This window comes from Ascaphus truei, chromosome 5 (assembly GCF_040206685.1).
Source record: "Ascaphus truei isolate aAscTru1 chromosome 5, aAscTru1.hap1, whole genome shotgun sequence".
Classification (NCBI taxonomy): Eukaryota; Metazoa; Chordata; class Amphibia; order Anura; family Ascaphidae; genus Ascaphus; species Ascaphus truei.
In genome coordinates this window covers 219,656,359-219,675,176 of record NC_134487.1, presented here as the reverse complement: position 1 = coordinate 219,675,176, position 18,818 = coordinate 219,656,359, and the positions used below count along the sequence as shown (strand labels likewise).

The 18,818-nt window shown below is 46.0% G+C and overlaps 1 protein-coding gene across 2 annotated transcripts in view; it reads right to left on the bottom strand.

Annotated features, from left to right (window-relative positions):
- Positions 1–18,818, bottom strand: part of LCP2 (lymphocyte cytosolic protein 2) — a 226,248-nt gene that overhangs the window by 43,669 nt on the left and 163,761 nt on the right. For both annotated transcript variants that reach the window (XM_075601673.1, XM_075601672.1), the window contains exons 9-13: positions 11,985–12,039; positions 11,418–11,504; positions 1,183–1,208; positions 349–368; positions 164–262 (exon numbers count right to left, since the gene is read on the bottom strand). In XM_075601673.1, coding sequence (XP_075457788.1) covers positions 164–262; positions 349–368; positions 1,183–1,208; positions 11,418–11,504; positions 11,985–12,039 — 287 coding nt within the window. The remainder of the gene's footprint in view (positions 1–163; positions 263–348; positions 369–1,182; positions 1,209–11,417; positions 11,505–11,984; positions 12,040–18,818) is intronic.

The window sequence follows — 18,818 nt, the reverse complement described above, 5'->3', positions numbered from 1 at the left end:
TTCTATAATTTCCATACATTGTGCAAGTTGTAAATTGGAAACACTATAAAAATCTAAACATAAATATATGTATAGGTCTATATATATATATATATATATAGCTATAGATCTAAATAATTTGCCTACCAAACACACATGTATTCTTCCTTTTTTGTTTTCTTACCTTGGACTTGGTGACTTTCTTCCAAAAGCTGCATTAGTTCGTTCAGATGGAACAGGAGGCTTTTTCAGCAGGTCTGGTGTTTTCTCGGCTATCTGTGGTCTGAACCACATCACACATTAATACTCATAAGCATGTTATTTCAGTTTCAATTGCCTTTCATATTAAAAAAAAAGGCAAATTCTTACCTCCTAGGTAGTGTGGCAGCCTGTTAAAAGGAGAGTGAAAATTAATGAAAGGGCATTCAACATTTAAGTCTATTATTTTACTGGGCAACTAGTTGACTTTCCACCTACATTTTATTGAAATGCTAAGCGGGAAATTTTTCTTTAAACATAGGATTGAGTCAAGGGGTCTCCAGAGCTGAACCCCATTAATTTCAGCCTTGGGGACAACTGCATCCCCAGATACTTACCTCCGTAGTAGGTGTAGGTGGATGCTCCGTTCGGCTAGTAGGGATCACGTTAATGGCGAGTTTGAAAGCACCCGTGCCCTGTAGGCCAATAGGAAGTCGTGACATCATCAGGTTCAGATTCCAATTGGCCTGCGTCACGTGGGAGATTTAAACTTTGCCGATAGACCGCAAAAAGGGGTGCCGGTATATCTCGGAATAGCAGGGGGTCCCCGGAACTGAAATGAATGGGATTCAGCTCTGGAAACCCCCTGCTTCAAACTTATGTTACAAAAATATTTTAAAAAGCCCAACAATTGCTCCTTTAAAAATAATTCCTAATTTTAAGATTTTGCCCGTGTTTCCCAACTGGTTTACCACAGTATCACCTTAGTGCTGATTTAAGGTCATCCTGTAAAGAACATACTGTAATAGGATTTTCAACTAAATCGCACACAATAAAATTCTGCGTGCTTTGAAATTAATTTTTTAGTAGATTAAGCTGATAAGGGTTTTTTGGCACCAGTGTTGATGGTGGTTTACTTTACTAAATAGCTTCAACAATATATTAACCACTGAAGTGTCATTGGCTAACCGTTAAAACATGCAATTGTATATTTACTTTATTTACCTTTACTGGAAAAGATGGTTTTTTCCCTGAAAAGAGAATGCAATGATTAATGTCATTTCACATAATTAAAAAATATGTGAACTCATTAAACAAGAAGAACTCCTTAAAACTACAGACCAAGCAATATCCTACATGTGTTTTTTTTTTTTTTAATAAATCAGTTCTGTACTATGAGAAAATACTTGTAGCATTTCTTTTTTTTAAATGTCTGAATGAAATTTTTGTATTATAATGTAACAAGCCTTTTTTGTTTCTATAGCAACCATTTACAAAGTCACATCAGCGTCCTCTTCTGAAACAGGCTGTCACGCCCCTTTTCGAGCCCTTCCCCCTCTCTAGCAGTGCACAAGCTCAATTGCATCTAGTGACTGCCTGGTCACATGATCTTCCCATGAACATATTATTGATGCAAAACAACAGCAACAGTATAGTTAAAGAAATAAAACTATATATTTTTTTCAAGGAGTGGTGCTGTCATTCGGCTAGTAAAACTGGAATTTCAAAGTTTTATTCAAAAGTTGCAGAAGACATATCTGCATTTCTCCCCCTCACATTTAATACAGATGTAGTTTTCCTACAGACCAAGGGATCTATGTGTAAAATACATTTTATAGTAGAATTGAAGACAAAGGTGTAATTTTCATTGACCGGAGGAGTCCTTGTCATACGGGACTCCCCTGAGAACCAACTACTCGGGGTCTACCCAGGCGGCTCACTACACCTCATGGGGAGTTGCTCCGCTTACCGTGTGCCTTATCTGCGGGCTAGACTCGATGGTCTTGCAGAACCAGACTTTGTGATGAACACCAGGGAGCTGCGCACCTTATATCAACTGGTGCGTAAGTTGTCCCAACTGGCTCAAGTATCGGCCGATGACGCTGCTCACCATTACATCGCCATGGTGTATGAACTCTTCTAGACTGACCTACAAGTAGTGTCCACTTACCCGTCATCCAGGTCCAGCATGGATCTGCCCACTGTACGGCATGGTGGCCGAAAAGAATGCTCTCAGCCTGGTCCTACCGCCTGGGTGAATGCCTTCCTACAAGTGCCTGATCTGTCTCCGGAGCCGTCCCCCTCTGTGCCCATGCCAGCGGCGCTCAGTGGTCTGCCGGCCGAGACCTGCGGTACCGCCTCACGCCCATACTGTGAGGTGTGTTCTACTGCCGCTCTGGTAAGCCGCTCTGCCAGGGAGGAACCCTCCATTGAGTCTACTGTTCCGGACACCCCAGAGGTATCGGCCGATACCTCCCAAGTACCCGATGTTGCTGGGACCAGCCTTGCTGCTGCCGATGGCGGTGAGTTGCTTGTCCTCTCTTCAGATCCCCGCTGGGATCAAGTCCAGAAAGCTGCGGAGCTGTACCTGCGGCGACAGCAGGAGATGTGCGAGGCCCACGCTTGCGCACTCTCCTACATGCGAGCTGCTGAACGCCACTACGACGAGATGCTGTTACAGAGTCCACTGACGGTTGAAGTGCCAGCCGGCACCACCCCTGACAACTGCATCCACTCTTCTATTGCTGCTCCACCACCGGGAGATGAAAAAGCCGCCGAGTCGCCCGGCCGGGTGATCTCCAGTGATATCCAGGCCGCTCCGGTGAGTGTTAAAGATACAAACGATCCTTTCCCCCTACGCTGTAGGGAGAGGAAGGAAGCCTGAGACGCTCTTCTGACCAGAGCGCTACATTAAGGCCAAATGGAGGGGCAAATTGAACTTGACCCAGGACTGTGCCATTGCTCCTCCCGGGGAGAGTTCCCTGAATGTGCCCCCTCGAGACTTTGGTGAGGCTCCCTTGTCACTGGCGGTCCCAGTCCCTGTGTCTTCTGTCCCGCTTTCCCCGTCCGTCACCAGTCCCAGGATACGACCCCTGACCCCCAGGACTCTATCACCCGTTAGTTCCATAACTCCAAATAGACAATGCAATGTACTGTCTATCATGCCTAATATACATTTGGAGGGTTCTGTTCAGTGGGGGGAATGTGATGATGATGAGGGGACGGGTTAATTAAAATCTGTGAATGTATTGTCTCCTGTCAGGGAGGAGGCAGAAGGAACCCCTATGTGGGAAGGTCCTATTTGCTGGGTGCTACCGGGCACTGCTACTGACAGAAGCTTAATGAAGTTTAGCCGCACAGCCAGAGTATTAGAGCACAGGTTCAGGAAGATGGGTTATGAGTACCCCTATCTTCCTGAGAAATTAATGTGCAGTGCTGAAGTTCACCACATAGAGTGGGTGAAAGAAGCCATTCTTGCCCATCTAGCGACTTATGCTAAAGACCCCGCTTATGTGGATCTGGATAGAACTCCACAACTATAAAAATTATGGATGGTAGGTCGAGATATTTACCTAGACAGGGTGGAGTATATTTCGGAGTTTGGAAAACGCAGGTGCTACTCAGTAAAAGTACCTGATGGCAATGGCAGAATGGTCAGGAAGCCTGACCCAGCTCATTACTACTAATGTATTTCTATTACTACTGTGGTAGCAAATGGTTCTGTTCTACTCATTCACTGTGTTACCATGATATGCCATGTATCTGTGTCTATGCAGTGTTTATTCCATTCCTGTTATGCTGAAGTGTACAAGTGGTTGCATTTCAGCTTATGTCAAATTTACAGGTGTTGCACAGCAAGGTAAGGTTATACTTGCTGTAGTTCCAAGTGAGGACATTGGATTCTACCAGGGGGAGATTGTAACATAGCCTCCTGGCAGTTACTTCTGTTTCTGGACCTTTCCTCTGTCAGTCCTGTTAGTGCAGGCAGTGGAAAGGTTAAATCCAGTTTTAGGCCTGTATGTGTATTTCAGCCTTGAATGTTGTAGCAATATTTGAGGGCGGGCCTTGCAACTCTCAGGTTGTCAATCTCAGGGTGGATATTGGTTGGAACGCCCCCTGCTGTGTGTGGGCCAATCTGTATCCGGCTTTGGCTTATAATAAGTCAAGTTAGAGACACTCCCCTGAGATGTTCAAATTGGGACATGCCTCCTAAATTATCAGTTGGTGTTAGCTAGTGAGTTAGAGAGTGAGTGGTTCCAGGATCTCTCTCCCTCCACCGATGCCTGGGTTGGAGGGAGGGGAGGGGCAAAGAATATCATGCTTCTAGTCAGGGCTCTGAGCTAGGTTGAGAGAGAACTGATCATGAAAGACTGTTTCTCTGTGTTGGAGCTATCTGCAATAAAGCCACCAAGAAAAGACATTGCTGTGTGGCTTCATGTCTCTGGGTATGAAGGAGTGTCAGTGAGGGTCCATCCCCTGCAGATCTACAGGAGGTCCTCACTGGCTGGAGGCACTGCACCATCAGAAGACATCAGAGATCAAGGTAATCTGTCCCCTGTCCCTGTCCTGGTTCTCCCCACCCCACCGCGGAGCCCTCAGCCCTCCTGTTGCCAGCAGGTTGCAGCACCCAGACCACTTGAGGTAACCCAGAAGGAGAGCACCCCCCCCCCATCTCACTTAGGGGGATGGGATAAAAGGGTTACATTAAAACTTGCCTCACAAATCAGACATCCCAATAGCCTGCACTCATGGCTATTGTCCCACACTCGGTCACTCCTAACAACTATTGTGACCAAGCACTGCCATCTACAGCCCTTATTCCCTCACCTGCTGTCTCTGTAAGTATCCCAACATACAACTTAGATTGTAAGCTCTTCGGGGCAGGGATTTCCTTTCCTTTTGTCTGATTTTGCTGCGTTTATTGTATTATTATAATTCCCTGTACTGTATTCTTTGTGAAGCGCTGAGTACACTTTTGGCGCTATATAAATAAAAACAAAAAAAAACGGCGCCTCCAAAAGAAAATATAAATATAGCCTGACCAAATATAAAGTCCAATATGGCTGAGATGAAATCCGAAGTAGAATCTTCAATGAAGTCTCATGGAAAGACAGACAAACAAATAAGACAAAAACAGACAATAAAAAAAGAGAAAAAGATCATAGTGCAACTAAAAACAACTTAAACAAAATATCACTGATATGATTGACAAGAGAATAATTACAAATTTAATGCAAATGAATAAAAATATAATAAAAAACAACAAACACTTGAATGTTGGGCTGAAGACACTAATAAAGCAATGACATCCGGTAGGGATAAAATTGAAACCCTACTTACAGCAAAGCTGATAGGTACACGCCCATAGCACAATGTCCTGGACTTAGAACCAAAGCCTGGTAGGTAGTTGGTGTTAAACAGCCTCTAGAGATCCACGATGCCGGGAACTGCTGCTGCTGACACACTCACAGATGTTCTGATGTGTGGGGGGTGCCACAGGTGAAGACCTTGACCCGATGCTGCCGAGGGAATCACCGAGGTACTACACGCAGACCGGCGGTCTCGCGAGGACACGGTGACGTCACCACGCTGCGCACAGGCAGGGAGAGTAACCGGACGAAGACCGGGGAACTCAGAGAGCTCAGACTAAGTGAAGGGAGGACAGAAGGGCTACCGGGGGAGAATGTCAAAGTCTCAGCCAAATTAAAACCACCCTACGCGTTTCGTGACGTCAGTCACTTCGTCAGGGGCATGATGGGATTGTAAAATGCTAGCATATTTATACTATAGCACTAATTGACAAATTAGCATAAAACAAAAGCATGAAACGCAACCATAAACAAGTCAATACACAACAGTGATAACATGGAACTAGAATCTAATAAAACATAAATACATACATGTAAATAAAACAATACAATATACATAAGACAAAATAAAGTGAAAACCATAACAAACCTGCTCTTAAAGGCACAGTATTAAAGTGAATAGAAAAACAAAATAGAAAAGACATTCAAAGAACAGTCTAAGGACCCCACAATACTAGAACTGCCAATATCAGTAAACAACAGCAATGGAAATTGTGCAAATAGCACAAATGGTGGTAACACATACTAATGAATTACTTTACCAGAAAAGCGGATATATCGAATTCAATATTCAGACCATTGGGCGATAATGTTTTAAGCTCATATATCCAATATGACTCACGTTTGCTTATACCAAGCATGTCAAACTCGCGGCCCGCGGGCCGCATGCGGCCCACAACTAACATATTTGCGGCCCAGCCCAGTGGTTCCCAATCTATGCGCCGTGGCTTGCCTAGAAGGGTGCCGCGATTATCCCTCCCCACCATCCCTCCGATTATCCCTCCACAATATCCCTTCTTCATGCCGTCCGGGCCGCAGGGGATTGGCTGCAGGCAGAGAGGAAGCCGGGGGCGGGGCTTCCGCTTTGTGCAGAGCACACGGTGAGTGTGTGTGTCTGCCTTCCCGCTCCTGGCTCCTCTGTCTGCTGGTGGCTGCGCGGTGTCCCATCCCCTTCTGCCCCGGGTGATAGGAGAAGGTAGGGGTGGGGGAAGAGCTAGTTGTACATTTGCCTGTCCTGCACGGATCGCATGCCTTTCCTCCCCCCCTCCCCCCCAGTCACTCACATCCGTCGCTGCCTCTGCCCTCCACTGCTCATGTGTGTGTGTATCTGTGTGTGTGTGTGTATCTGTGTGTGTATGTGTCTGTGTATCTGCGTGTGTTTATCTGTGTGTATGTGTGTATCTGTGTGTGTGTGTGTGTGTGTATGTATCTGTGTGTGTGTGTGTGTATGTATCTGTGTGTGTGTGTGTGTGTGTGTATATATATCTGTGTGTGTGTGTGTATATATATCTATCTGTGTGTGTGTATATATCTGTGTGTGTGTATATCTGTGTGTGTGTATATCTGTGTGTATATATCTGTGTGTGTGTATCTGTGTGTCTGTGTGTGTGTATGTCTGTGTGTGTGTCTCTGTCTGTGTGTGTGTCTGTCTGTATGTGTGTCTGTCTGTGTGTGTGTCTGTCTGTGTGTGTGTCTGTCTGTGTGTGTGTCTGTCTGTGTGTGTGTCTGTCTGTGTGTGTGTCTGTGTGTGTGTCTGTCTGTGTGTGTGTCTGTCTGTGCGTGTGTCTGTGTGTGTGTGTGTCTGTCTGTGTGTGTGTCTGTCTGTGTGTCAGTGTGTGTGTCTGTGTGTGTCTGTGTCTGTGTGTGTGTCCAGGGAGCTGCCTGCATGGATCTCCAGAGTGTGTCTGAGAGAGAGAGAGAGTGTGTCAGAGAGAATGAGAGAGAGAGTGTGTGTGTCGGAGAGAGAGAGAGAGAGTGTGTGTGTGTCGGAGAGAGAGAGTGTGTGTGTGTGTCGGAGAGAGAGAGAGTGTGTGTGTGTCGGAGAGAGAGAGAGTGTGTGTGTGTCGGAGAGAGTGTGTGTGTGTCGGAGAGAGTGTGTGTGTGTCGGAGAGAGAGAGAGTGTGTGTGTGTCGGAGGGAGAGAGAGTGTGTGTGTGTCGGAGAGAGAGAGAGAGAGAGAGAGTGTGTGTGTGTCGGAGAGAGAGAGAGTGTGTGTGTGTGTCGGAGAGAGAGAGTGTGTGTGTCGGAGAGAGAGTGTGTGTCGGAGAGAGAGAGTGTGTGTGTGTCGGAGAGAGAGAGAGTGTGTGTGTCGGAGAGAGAGTGTGTGTGTGTCGGAGAGAGAGTGTGTGTGTGTCGGAGAGAGAGAGTGTGTGTGTCGGAGAGAGAGAGTGTGTGTGTCGGAGAGAGAGAGTGTGTGTGTCGGAGAGAGAGAGTGTGTGTGTGTCGGAGAGAGGGAGAGTGTGTGTGTGTCGGAGAGGGGGAGAGTGTGTGTGTGTCGGAGAGGGGGAGAGTGTGTGTGTCGGAGAGGGGGAGAGTGTGTGTGTGTCGGAGAGGGGGAGAGAGGGGGAGAGATAGAGTCAGAGAGAGAGAGTCAGAGAGAGAGAGTCAGAGAGAGATAGTAAGATAGAGAGAGTCAGAGAGAGAGAGTCAGAGAGTCAGAGAGAGGGAGAGGGAGGGAGAGTCAGAGATAGGGAGAGTCAGAGATAGGGAGAGTCAGAGATAGGGATAGTCAGAGAGAGGGAGAGTCAGAGAGAGGGAGAGTCAGAGAGAGGGAGAGTCAGAGAGAGGGAGAGTCAGAGAGAGGGAGAGTCAGAGTCAGAGAGGAAGAGTCAGAGTCAGAGAGGAAGAGTCAGAGTCAGAGAGGGAGAGTCAGAGTCAAAGAGGGAGAGTCAGAGTCAGAGAGGGAGAGTCAGAGTCAGAGAGGGAGAGTCAGAGTCAGAGAGGGAGAGTCAGAGTCAGAGAGGGAGAGTCAGAGTCAGAGAGGGAGAGTCAGAGAGGGAGAGTCAGAGAGAGGGAGAGTCAGAGAGAGGGAGAGTCAGAGAGAGGGAGAGTCAGAGAGAGTCAGAGAGAGGGAGAGTCAGAGAGAGGGAGAGTCAGAGTCAGAGAGAGGGAGAGTCAGAGTCAGAGAGGGAGAGTCAGCGTCAGAGAGGGAGAGTCAGAGTCAGAGAGGGAGAGTCAGAGTCAGAGAGGGAGAGTCAGAGTCAGAGAGGGAGAGTCAGAGTCAGAGAGGGAGAGTCTGACTCTGACTCTCCCTCTCTGACTCTCCCTCTCTGACTCTGACTCTCCCTCTCTGACTCTGACTCTCCCTCTCTGACTCTGAGAGGGAGAGGGAGAGTCAGAGAGGGAGAGTCAGAGAGGGAGAGTCAGAGAGGGAGAGTCAGAGAGGGAGAGTCAGAGAGAGGGAGAGTCAGAGAGAGGGAGAGTCAGAGAGAGGGAGAGTCAGAGAGGGGGAGAGTCAGAGAGAGGGAGAGTCAGAGTCAGAGAGGGAGAGTCAGAGTCAGAGAGGGAGAGTCAGAGAGGGAGAGTCAGAGTCAGAGAGGGAGAGTCAGAGTCAGAGAGGGAGAGTCAGAGAGGGAGAGTCAGAGAGGGAGAGTCAGAGAGGGAGAGTCAGAGAGGGAGAGTCAGAGAGAGGGAGAGTCAGAGAGAGGGAGAGTCAGGGAGAGTCAGAGAGGGAGAGTCAGAGATACCAAGTGTCAAGAAGAAAACATTAATTTTATCGTTGTTCTTGTTCTTTTTTTTTTATACTGCACTTTTCGAAATAAACCTACGTTTCTATGAAAATTGACGTTTTTGTTTTTTTGCGGCCCACCTAAACTTAAACCTTGTTTATTTGGCCCGTGTTGGCCTTTGAGTTTGACATGCTTGGCTTATACCATTAATTTTGTCTCCCCCTCTCCAATTGCCAGGGTATGCTTCAATAGCTTGGCATTTAAAGCCATTGGGGTTTTGTTGGTGATGGGTCAGAAAATGATGAGATACACTATGTGTGGTTAGCCCTTTTCTAATATTGTATATATGTTCATATATGCGTCTTTGGTAAGCCCTCCCCGTGCGGCCAACATACTGTAACCCACAGGGGCACTGTAATAGATAAATAACATATACAGAGTGACAGTCAATATGTGAACGAATATTATATATTTGACCGGTAACATTGGAACTAAAAGTAGTGTGATTGGAACTATACCTGCAGGCTGTGCAGTTAGTACAAGCAAAAAAACCCTTTGGATGAGATTCCATATTAGATGTCTTAGTTAATAGAGGGCAGGTAGGGGCCAACCTAGATTGCAAATTAGAGGCCTTCCTAAAGATAATGGAGGGTTTAGGGGGAAGGATTTTAACCAGAGAAGGGTCTCTCAAAAGATATATAAATAAAGACATACAATATGGCAGTATAACAAATTCTGCAGTCTGGGTTTACCGCACTCTGTGGTATAAAGTCTGACTTACTATTGTTAAGTTCAGTGTTTCTCAAGCAGGGTGCAGCAGAACCCTGGTGCGTTGCAACCCTCTGCTAAGAGTGCCGCTGCATCAAAGAAAAATTATGTTAACTGCTCAGCAGGCATGTCCCGTGCTGCTTTGAGATGTAGAGGCTGCGATCCGGGCACAGAGAGGAGAGAGTGAAGCATCTCCCTCTCCAGACAGTGCACAATGCACCCACTGAGCAGCTGACATGGTTTAGTTGGATGGGAAGGAGAGAGGGAAGGAATTAAGGCTTTGTATTTGGGAGAGGGAAGCGTGTGATGGCTTTGTGTGAGGAGGGAGAAGGAGGGTCGTGCTTTGTGTGGATTGAAGTTGTGTGATGTAAATAAGAGAAGGGGGGTGAATGTGGTGTTTATGAATAAGAAAGATTGTGAATGTAGTGTGTGAGATGTGAGGATTAATGCGTGTGTTGTGTAAAAGGGTGAGTTTGTGTGAAGGTGAATGTGGAGTGTGTAAAAAGATGATGGGTGGGTCGTCAGTGTGTTTGTTCTTGAGAAAAGAAGGATGGGTGTTTTACATGTCAGTGAGGAGAGGATGAGTGTGGTTTAAACAGCAGGGGTCACTTCAGATTTTAAAAACCCTTCAGGGGTGCCCCTGTTCAAAAAAGGTTAAGAACTAGTGGTTAAGTTAATAAAAGCCCAAGACTGATTTTAAAGAATGAACTACAAGGATACAGGCGGAGGCTATGTATCAAAATCTCAGATATGTAAAACTTGAGCAACACTGGCAAAAAAGCAAGGATGTTGCAGCCAGAAGGCTTTAATAGATATTCCCCTACATAGTAATTTACTGTCAGAAATGATGAATGGGAGAGGGGTCTAGGAGCCATAACTTTGACCGGGGGAAGGGGGGGGGTGGAGGTATCTGTGGGTCCTAACTGTTGACCGGAGGGGGGAGGTGGGGGTGCAGCTGCCCTGTTGACCAGGTTGAGTGGCCCTAACTATTGACTGGGAGGGACGGATCTAGGGGCCCTAACTGTTGTCTGGGGGGTTTCATTACCTTGAGAACATTTTTCCTAAAATGTATTTAATGGAAGTAGTAAATTGGGAAATATACTGTAGCACACACATTAGGTTTGGGCTATTTGAGTGGATTTTGGAAACTTTAATACACTGGCGACACACTTTATTCGAGCTCGGCTAGTCCCACGAATTCGGGTATACCCGGGTGTATTGAGGTTTGTGACTGTTTTCTGCCCGAGTGCATTGAGGTATTTTCCAGGCAGGGATTGAAGCATTTTATTCCCGCTGGCTGCAATACTGCACAGTATATATATATATATACTGCATTACAATTCATGAATTTATGCCATCTGGTAGACACGCGAAGCATTGCAGCCTATTAAATCCTAATCATTATCATTTAACAGATCAGCCGCCCGTCAGCCAGGCATGAACCCAGGCTGGGAAGGCAAACGCAACGGGGCTTGTCAGAGGTGAGGAGCGGTGCATTCCAGGTATCTGCCAGGTACATACTGGGTATTTGCTCGAATAAAGTGTGTCGGTGCAGTATGACTAACCCGCTATTATTCATACAGTGCTCTCTTAAAATAATCCCCATAATTTAACATATTTGTGTTGTGCAAAATATAAATTGTATATATACTGACCTGGAACTGGAATACTCTTTTCATGATTTGGTGGACATGAGTGTTCCAATCTCGGTTTGGTTCTTCGGTCTATGTTAGGAGCAAAAGCTAAGAAATCAGGTAAAGAAAAACATGCATCAGATAGTGAAGAAATAGTATAAACAGTAGTGGATTTCCTATTAGGCCGGGGCCTAGGGGGACAACATTTTGGGGCGGAAAAAAACGACCACCACCATATATTTTTTTCCCGCGCTCTCGGGCCTGCTGGAAGTCCTTTTATCTGTTGCGGCCTCCTCCTTACCTGCCACCCACCTTCTCCTTCTGAACCGCGACATAAAATAATGCCACGGACATCACAACATCTCGTTGCCATGGCAGCGTGACGCCGTATGATAACACATTGGTCATGTCCGTGGCGTCATTTGATATGGTGGTTCCGAACGAGGAGAGGGGCGGCAGATAAGGAGGCGGCCGCAACAGCTAAGTGCCTAGGGGCGGCAGATTTTGAAATCCACCACTGAGTATAAAGTTAGTCTAAAGCCGAAGGATAGAAAATATTTAATAACAAAAATGTCAAATTGCACTTACGCCTTGCAGGCACAAACTTTTCCTCTTGATTTGTTGGAGGTGAAAGAGCTGGATGCTGTGAAAAAGCATTAGGTTTAAAACTGTACAATTGTTATACATTGACTAGGTACAATCATTTTTTATTTGCTTTCAATAAACATACAGCAAGACAAAGCTGAAAAATACCTTTGTCATAAAGTAGTTTGCTAGCCTTATATATGTGTAAAGTATACTGTATGTTTACAACAGAAGCACTTCAAACTCAGTGAGATTTACAGTATTTATCAAAATTAGCAAAGAATTGCACCACGTTCATCAAATGACAACAATCTAATTGAAAGAAAGTGGTGGTCTTTTTGTACTGGTTTTGCTCAAATTTAGAAGCCCATCCCAAATACATTTTCCAACGCCCTTAAGCAAATCATTAACGATGTTCATCATGACGACTATTAATAGATCAATTGGTTTTGGATTATGGTAGAATATAAAACAAGTAAATATAATTAAATATCATATTTATATCGTTTGTATCAGTAGTTTTATTTAGAAATATACTTTAAATATGAATTAATTAAATACATTTCCCCCACGGTTTCTTATATCATTGTACTTTAGTATTACTCCCAGTTATTAATATGTATGACATTTCAGATTTTGGTTTGTTAATTAAATAGATATATATAAAACAAAGACAAAAAGAAGCACCAGCTCCATGGCATAATATTGTTTGTAAAATTGACAATTTATTAAAAAGCAGAAAGTGGCCGCCAGGAATTGCACTCACTTCAAATAGTGAAAAAGCACTAGAGGGAAAATATCCAGTTGTCAGCTACTTCACTCCATGTGCCTGACGTGAAATCATAGTCCCAGCATTCCGACCTTAGAGCACCCAACTCCGCAATAACAACTATGTTTTGCCCGTGACGCACTGACGTCATCACGCAGGTTGGGGCTGTGTCGAGGTCTGCCAATTTCCTATTACACACGAAGAAAGGTAGAGGATACTTCCGGGCAAAACAGAGTTGTTTTGTGAAGTTGGGTGCTCTAAGGTCTGAATGCTGGGACTATGATTTCACGTCAGGCACATGGAGTGAAGTAGCTGACAACTGGATATCTTCCTACTACACCGTATGGTGTTTCAGCTACCCTCCTAACACCACCACCCCTCCTGCTTACACTGACTACCATCTTCCATCCAGCCATGGATAAGTATCCTCATTTACCTCTTGTGTATATCTACAGCAATATCTGGCTTGCTTTTTTGCTTGTTTACAGATTGTCTCCCTTGAATGCTTTTTCACTATTTGAAGTGAGTGCAATTCTTGGCGGCCACTTTCTGCTTTTTAATAAATTGTCAATTTTACAAACAATATTATGCCATGGAGCTGGCGCTTCTTTTTGTCTTTGTTTTTTAGATTCTTCTGATCTGGCTAGATCAACCAAGGAGCAGCCTACTCCACATTGTGACTGACAATTAATCTCTGTATCTGGACTTTTTTTCTAATCTGTTTCCATCATTTGGACTGGTTTGTTCTCTGATATTCACGTTATATGGTTTTATTATTCTAATTTTCTTATTGCTTTAATTTTTATTTAGTAATATTATATAAACACTATTTGATTATTTAATAATTTAGCCCTATTCACCATCACATTAGAACTCACTTATCACACTTATAGCGCTACTCTTTGTTCCTTGTTTTTGTTATATATAATGAAAATATTACTGTATGCTCATTTGCATGTCTTAGACTGCAACCCCACCTTTCACCATTATCACTCAGCACACAGCACTTCCACTGCAGCAAGGGATTCTGGGAAATGACATGCAAATGAGCACACAGTGCCACTTTTTGCTTCAAAACCATTTTTAAGATGGTTCCCTACATGCTTAAGCTTGCTGCATGGTCACAGCTTTGAGCACAGCCAGGGTTAAGATGCATAGCCAGTAAACCCACCCACAGACAGCCGTTTCGACCTTAATGGGTCTCATCAGTTTGGGGTTGGTTATACTGGCTATGCAAAAATGAAGCAATGAGGATGAGTTTTACCATACTTAGTTAAGTTATGGTGAGTAATGGGTGATAATGGTGAAAGGCGGGGTTGCTTACCTGTCTAAGACATGCAAATTAGCATACAGTAATATTTCCATTTGTTATATGCTTTGCTGTGGAGGGTTTTTGTCACTTTTTTCACTCACCATAACTTAACTAAGTATATATATATATATATATATATATATATATATATATATATATATATATAGAACAAGATACAACAGCGCAAACACCAAACACTTAGTTAGATGTAGAGTATATAAACTATACACCTTGCCAATCAATCAACTGAGAGGTGATACACCCTTCAAAACACTAACCCTACAGATTGCTGCCAATCAGGTCCACGGCTCCACACCTGCCGCAATAGAGTACACAAAGAAGAAGTGACCTAGGCGCAAAATGCAGGGAGAGGAAGAGAAGAGGGGGGGGAGAAAAATATCATAGGGCAGTATATCAAATCAATCAGGACTTAGGTGGTGAGATATGCAATTACCGTTTGTCAGCAATTTAAAGCCTTTAATCCACAGTGGGACTCAGGAACTCTGCTACTGATGAACTTCAATTTCACAGCTTCACCATCGTTCTGCTGCTGGAAGGTGTCTTGTCACGGAATGGATCTCGCAGGGGAGGGGGGGGGGGGAGGGGGGCGGGGGGAGAGGGAAGGAGAGTAATATAGGAGAAAAGGAATATAGTGTAAAACCTTTAATAAAATTCCTATCTAAAAACAACAGTTGGTATCCCACTCACATGTGTTGAATCGGATCAGAGCAGTTGAGAGTTTAAACTGAGTCTCTCACACTCATAGCACAGAAACGCCGGTCCACTGCACGGCTGGTATACCAGAGTCCTTCCGCATCACGTGTGACGGCTCCAACTCTCGCGAGAGTTCGTCTTCTACAATCCCTCTGTCACGGCTTCTGCTCTGGTGCCGGGGGTTTCTCTGCAGTGGGTCTCTGTCTGCTCCACCAATGCGCATGCCCTACGCGTTTCTCCACTTGGGCTTCGAAGCCCAAGTGGAGAAACGCGTAGGGCATGCGCATTGGTGGAGCAGACAGAGACCCACTGCAGAGAAACCCCCGGCACCAGAGCAGAAGCCGTGACAGAGGGATTGTAGAAGACGAACTCTCGCGAGAGTTGGAGCCGTCACACGTGATGCGGAAGGACTCTGGTATACCAGCCGTGCAGTGGACCGGCGTTTCTGTGCTATGAGTGTGAGAGACTCAGTTTAAACTCTCAACTGCTCTGATCCGATTCAACACATGTGAGTGGGATACCAACTGTTGTTTTTAGATAGGAATTTTATTAAAGGTTTTACACTATATTCCTTTTCTCCTATATTACTCTCCTTCCCTCTCCCCCCGCCCCCCCTCCCCCCCCCCCCCCTCCCCTGCGAGATCCATTCCGTGACAAGACACCTTCCAGCAGCAGAACGATGGTGAAGCTGTGAAATTGAAGTTCATCAGTAGCAGAGTTCCTGAGTCCCACTGTGGATTAAAGGCTTTAAATTGCTGACAAACGGTAATTGCATATCTCACCACCTAAGTCCTGATTGATTTGATATACTGCCCTATGATATTTTTCTCCCCCCCCTCTTCTCTTCCTCTCCCTGCATTTTGCGCCTAGGTCACTTCTTCTTTATATATATATATATATATACGTTTTAAGCTATGGTGGGTGAAAAAGGCAACAAGAAACCTCCACCGTGTAACAATGGTTTTTCAGACAAAAGGTGACACATTTTTTCCCCCACAAATTCAGCACAGTACAGAGTTAAAAACATAGAAATATCCTATGTGTACATTTGTATATATTTAAGTATGTGTGTGTGTTTGTGTGTATGTATATGTGTGTATATAAAGGTTTACATATTGCTCCATCAAACTTTCTGATTTGCCATCTTTAGGTCGTCGTCTTGGTCTTTTAATATCACTTTGAATCCAGTTGAGTACCATCTTCATCCAACAACTATAATTGGTTAGATTGATCAGAGCCAGGACTTCGCCTCAGCATGCTGATTTGTTTTCATTCTCTGAATGACTACATGTTTGCCTTTTCTTTAACTCCCTATACTTTTTTGTACTTGCCCCCCTCCTTTAATTGATTTTTCTTTTATTGCTTTTGTACTTTTGTCTCCCCCTTTTTACTCCCCTTTGTTTTTTACTCTGTATTATTATTATCAAACTCATTGTTGATAAGTATACATTCATATAGTGTTTATTATTCTGCTCACTCGTGTTTTGATTGTTAGTTTTATGTGTTTTGTGTCTTTGCACTAGCCTTTTGTCTACTTTGTGTGAGGATTAGGGGGTCTCGGCAGCCGCAGCGCATATCTCCCTTACCTCCTGCTTCTGCCGTAAGACGTCCTCCTCGCCGGCGCCAGCCATCTTCCGTTGCCCTGGGGTGTCTCCGGCGGCTCGCCTCTGCTCCGCAGTCTCTCCCTTCTCACGTGGCTGCCATTAGTCCCGGGCGCGAGCAAGGACAGCGCGCGCCGGGTGAAGATAATTTATTCACTGCACTAGCAGTGAAACCACGCCCCCAACTTACGTACAGGCTATTTCCCCAGACCAAACTTGCTCACCTGCCTGCCAATCAAGGGGACCTATCCAGGTCAGCTCCACGCACTCCTCCAGGCCTGCCCCTGCTCCCAATTGGTCAGCCGCACTATATATTGTCACTCTCTCATTGCTCGACATACAGTAGTCTCCACTACGGATGTCTACTCTGGCACTTTCTCCCTCTGTTTATTCAGGTCACGACCCAGCTTGGCGGATTGCACTCTCTGGCTCTGGACCACGACTCTCAACTGACCTCGCTGCTTCCTACGCCTCTCGACCTCTGCTTGGACATCGACCTTCCGGAACTCTCCACTCCCTGACCTTGGCTAACAGCAATGACTACGGCTCTTCTTTACCGGAACCGGCAAGTATTGCTACACCTATTACCACCTGGCCTGGCAACGCCTAAAACACCACACTCCAGACACGCTCCTTTTGCTGCGGGTGCGTGCACATATACGTCCCCACCTTAGTATAAGGGACGGGTCTGGTCTGCGGGCAGCACTGGCGTAACATTATGTCGAGCCCACAAGAAGCAGACCAGACTGATCTGGCCTCTATGATGACGGCTATCAACAGATCCAGGCCTTAACGGACCAGATGGCTCTCCTCACTCAACAGGTACAGGACCTTTCTCTTCAGGCACCACATGTGGTGGCACCATCGGTGCAGGTAGAACCGGTATCCGCTTCGTCCCCAGGTCCAACGATTCCGTCTCCTAAGCCGTACGCATGGGACCCGCACACCTATCGTGGTTTCCTTAACCAATGCGAGATCCAGTTTGAGATGGCTCCGCAGCAGTATTCCACTGGTCGCAAGAATGTGGCGTATGTATACAGCCTACTCACAGGTAATGCACTGGCATGGGCCTCCCCGATTTGGGAACTGCGTCCCGAGATCACCCGTGATTACGCAGCCTTTAGTCGAGACTTTCGACAGGTCTTTGACACCCCCGCACGCCAAGAAACTGCTTCTGACTTTTGCTTCAGCTTTCACAGGGACGTCGGTCCGTGGCCCAGTACGCCTTGGAGTTCAGGACCTTAGCGACTGAGACAGGATGAGACCAGGAGGCTTTAGTCTCGGTCATCTTTAGTGGATTAACAAATTCTGTGAAGGACGAACTCGCCTCACAACCCAGGCCAGGACTTTTTGAAGAACTCATTGCCCAGGCCACTCGAGTGGATCAACGTCTTCAGGTACGCCGCGCTCAACACCAACTCCCCCGGTTCTTGTCTTTTCGTGCCCCTTCTCCCAGGTTCTCTTCTACCATGGGACCTGCCGTCTCCCCGCTCCCCGCTCTGGAGGCTCCGGAGCCGATGCAACTTGGAGTCCAGCGTTCCCGAGCATCGATGCGACAGTTTTGCCAAGCCGGTGGCTCATGTTACTACTGCGGATCCTCCGAGCATCTGTTCCGGGAATGTCCACTATGTCCGGGAAACGACCAAGCCCAGTGAGTACAAAGGGGCCCTCCCTGGGTGCTAAATCTTCTTGTCCCCTTTCCAGGAAGGAACTTCCCAAGAAATTGACCATTCCCGTCTCCCTCTCTGGTCCTACCTTACGCACCTCCACAGCGGCATTTATCAATTCCGGCGCAGGAGGAAATTTCATGGACCAGACCTTCTCTGAACAGAACCAGATTCCACTCATTAGGAAGAAGTCTCCCGTTGCCTTGGTCGGGATAGACGACCTTCCGCTCACCCCGGCATATATCTCCTTGGAGACTTGCCCCCTCACCCTTTCTTCTCATGCACACAAGGAAACCCTGTCCTTTGATGTAATCCATGCTCCTGGAACACCGGTCACCCTTGGCTTACCTTGGTTGCAAAAACACAACCCGCACATCAATTGGACATCCCAAGTTCCCATCGTCTGGAGGTCGAGGTCAGAGGAGTTTTCCCCACCAGCTCTACTTCCGCCTCAACTGCTGGCTAATACATCCAACCCTAAGGGAGGTATACCCGCCCGATACGCAGATTTTCTGGATGTCTTCAGCAAAACTCAATCCGAGCTACTACCTCCACACCGATCATACGATTGTCCGATAGACTTGGTACCTGGATACACATTGCCCAAGTCTAAATCCTACCCCCTCTATCTGCCTGACACGGAAGCCATGGACGAATATATTCGCAAGAACTTGAAGCGAGGCTTCATACGGCACTCCAATTCGCCCGCGGGTGCTGGATTTTTTTTCGTTAAAAAGAAAGACGGTACTCTCAGACCGTGTATTGACTACCGGG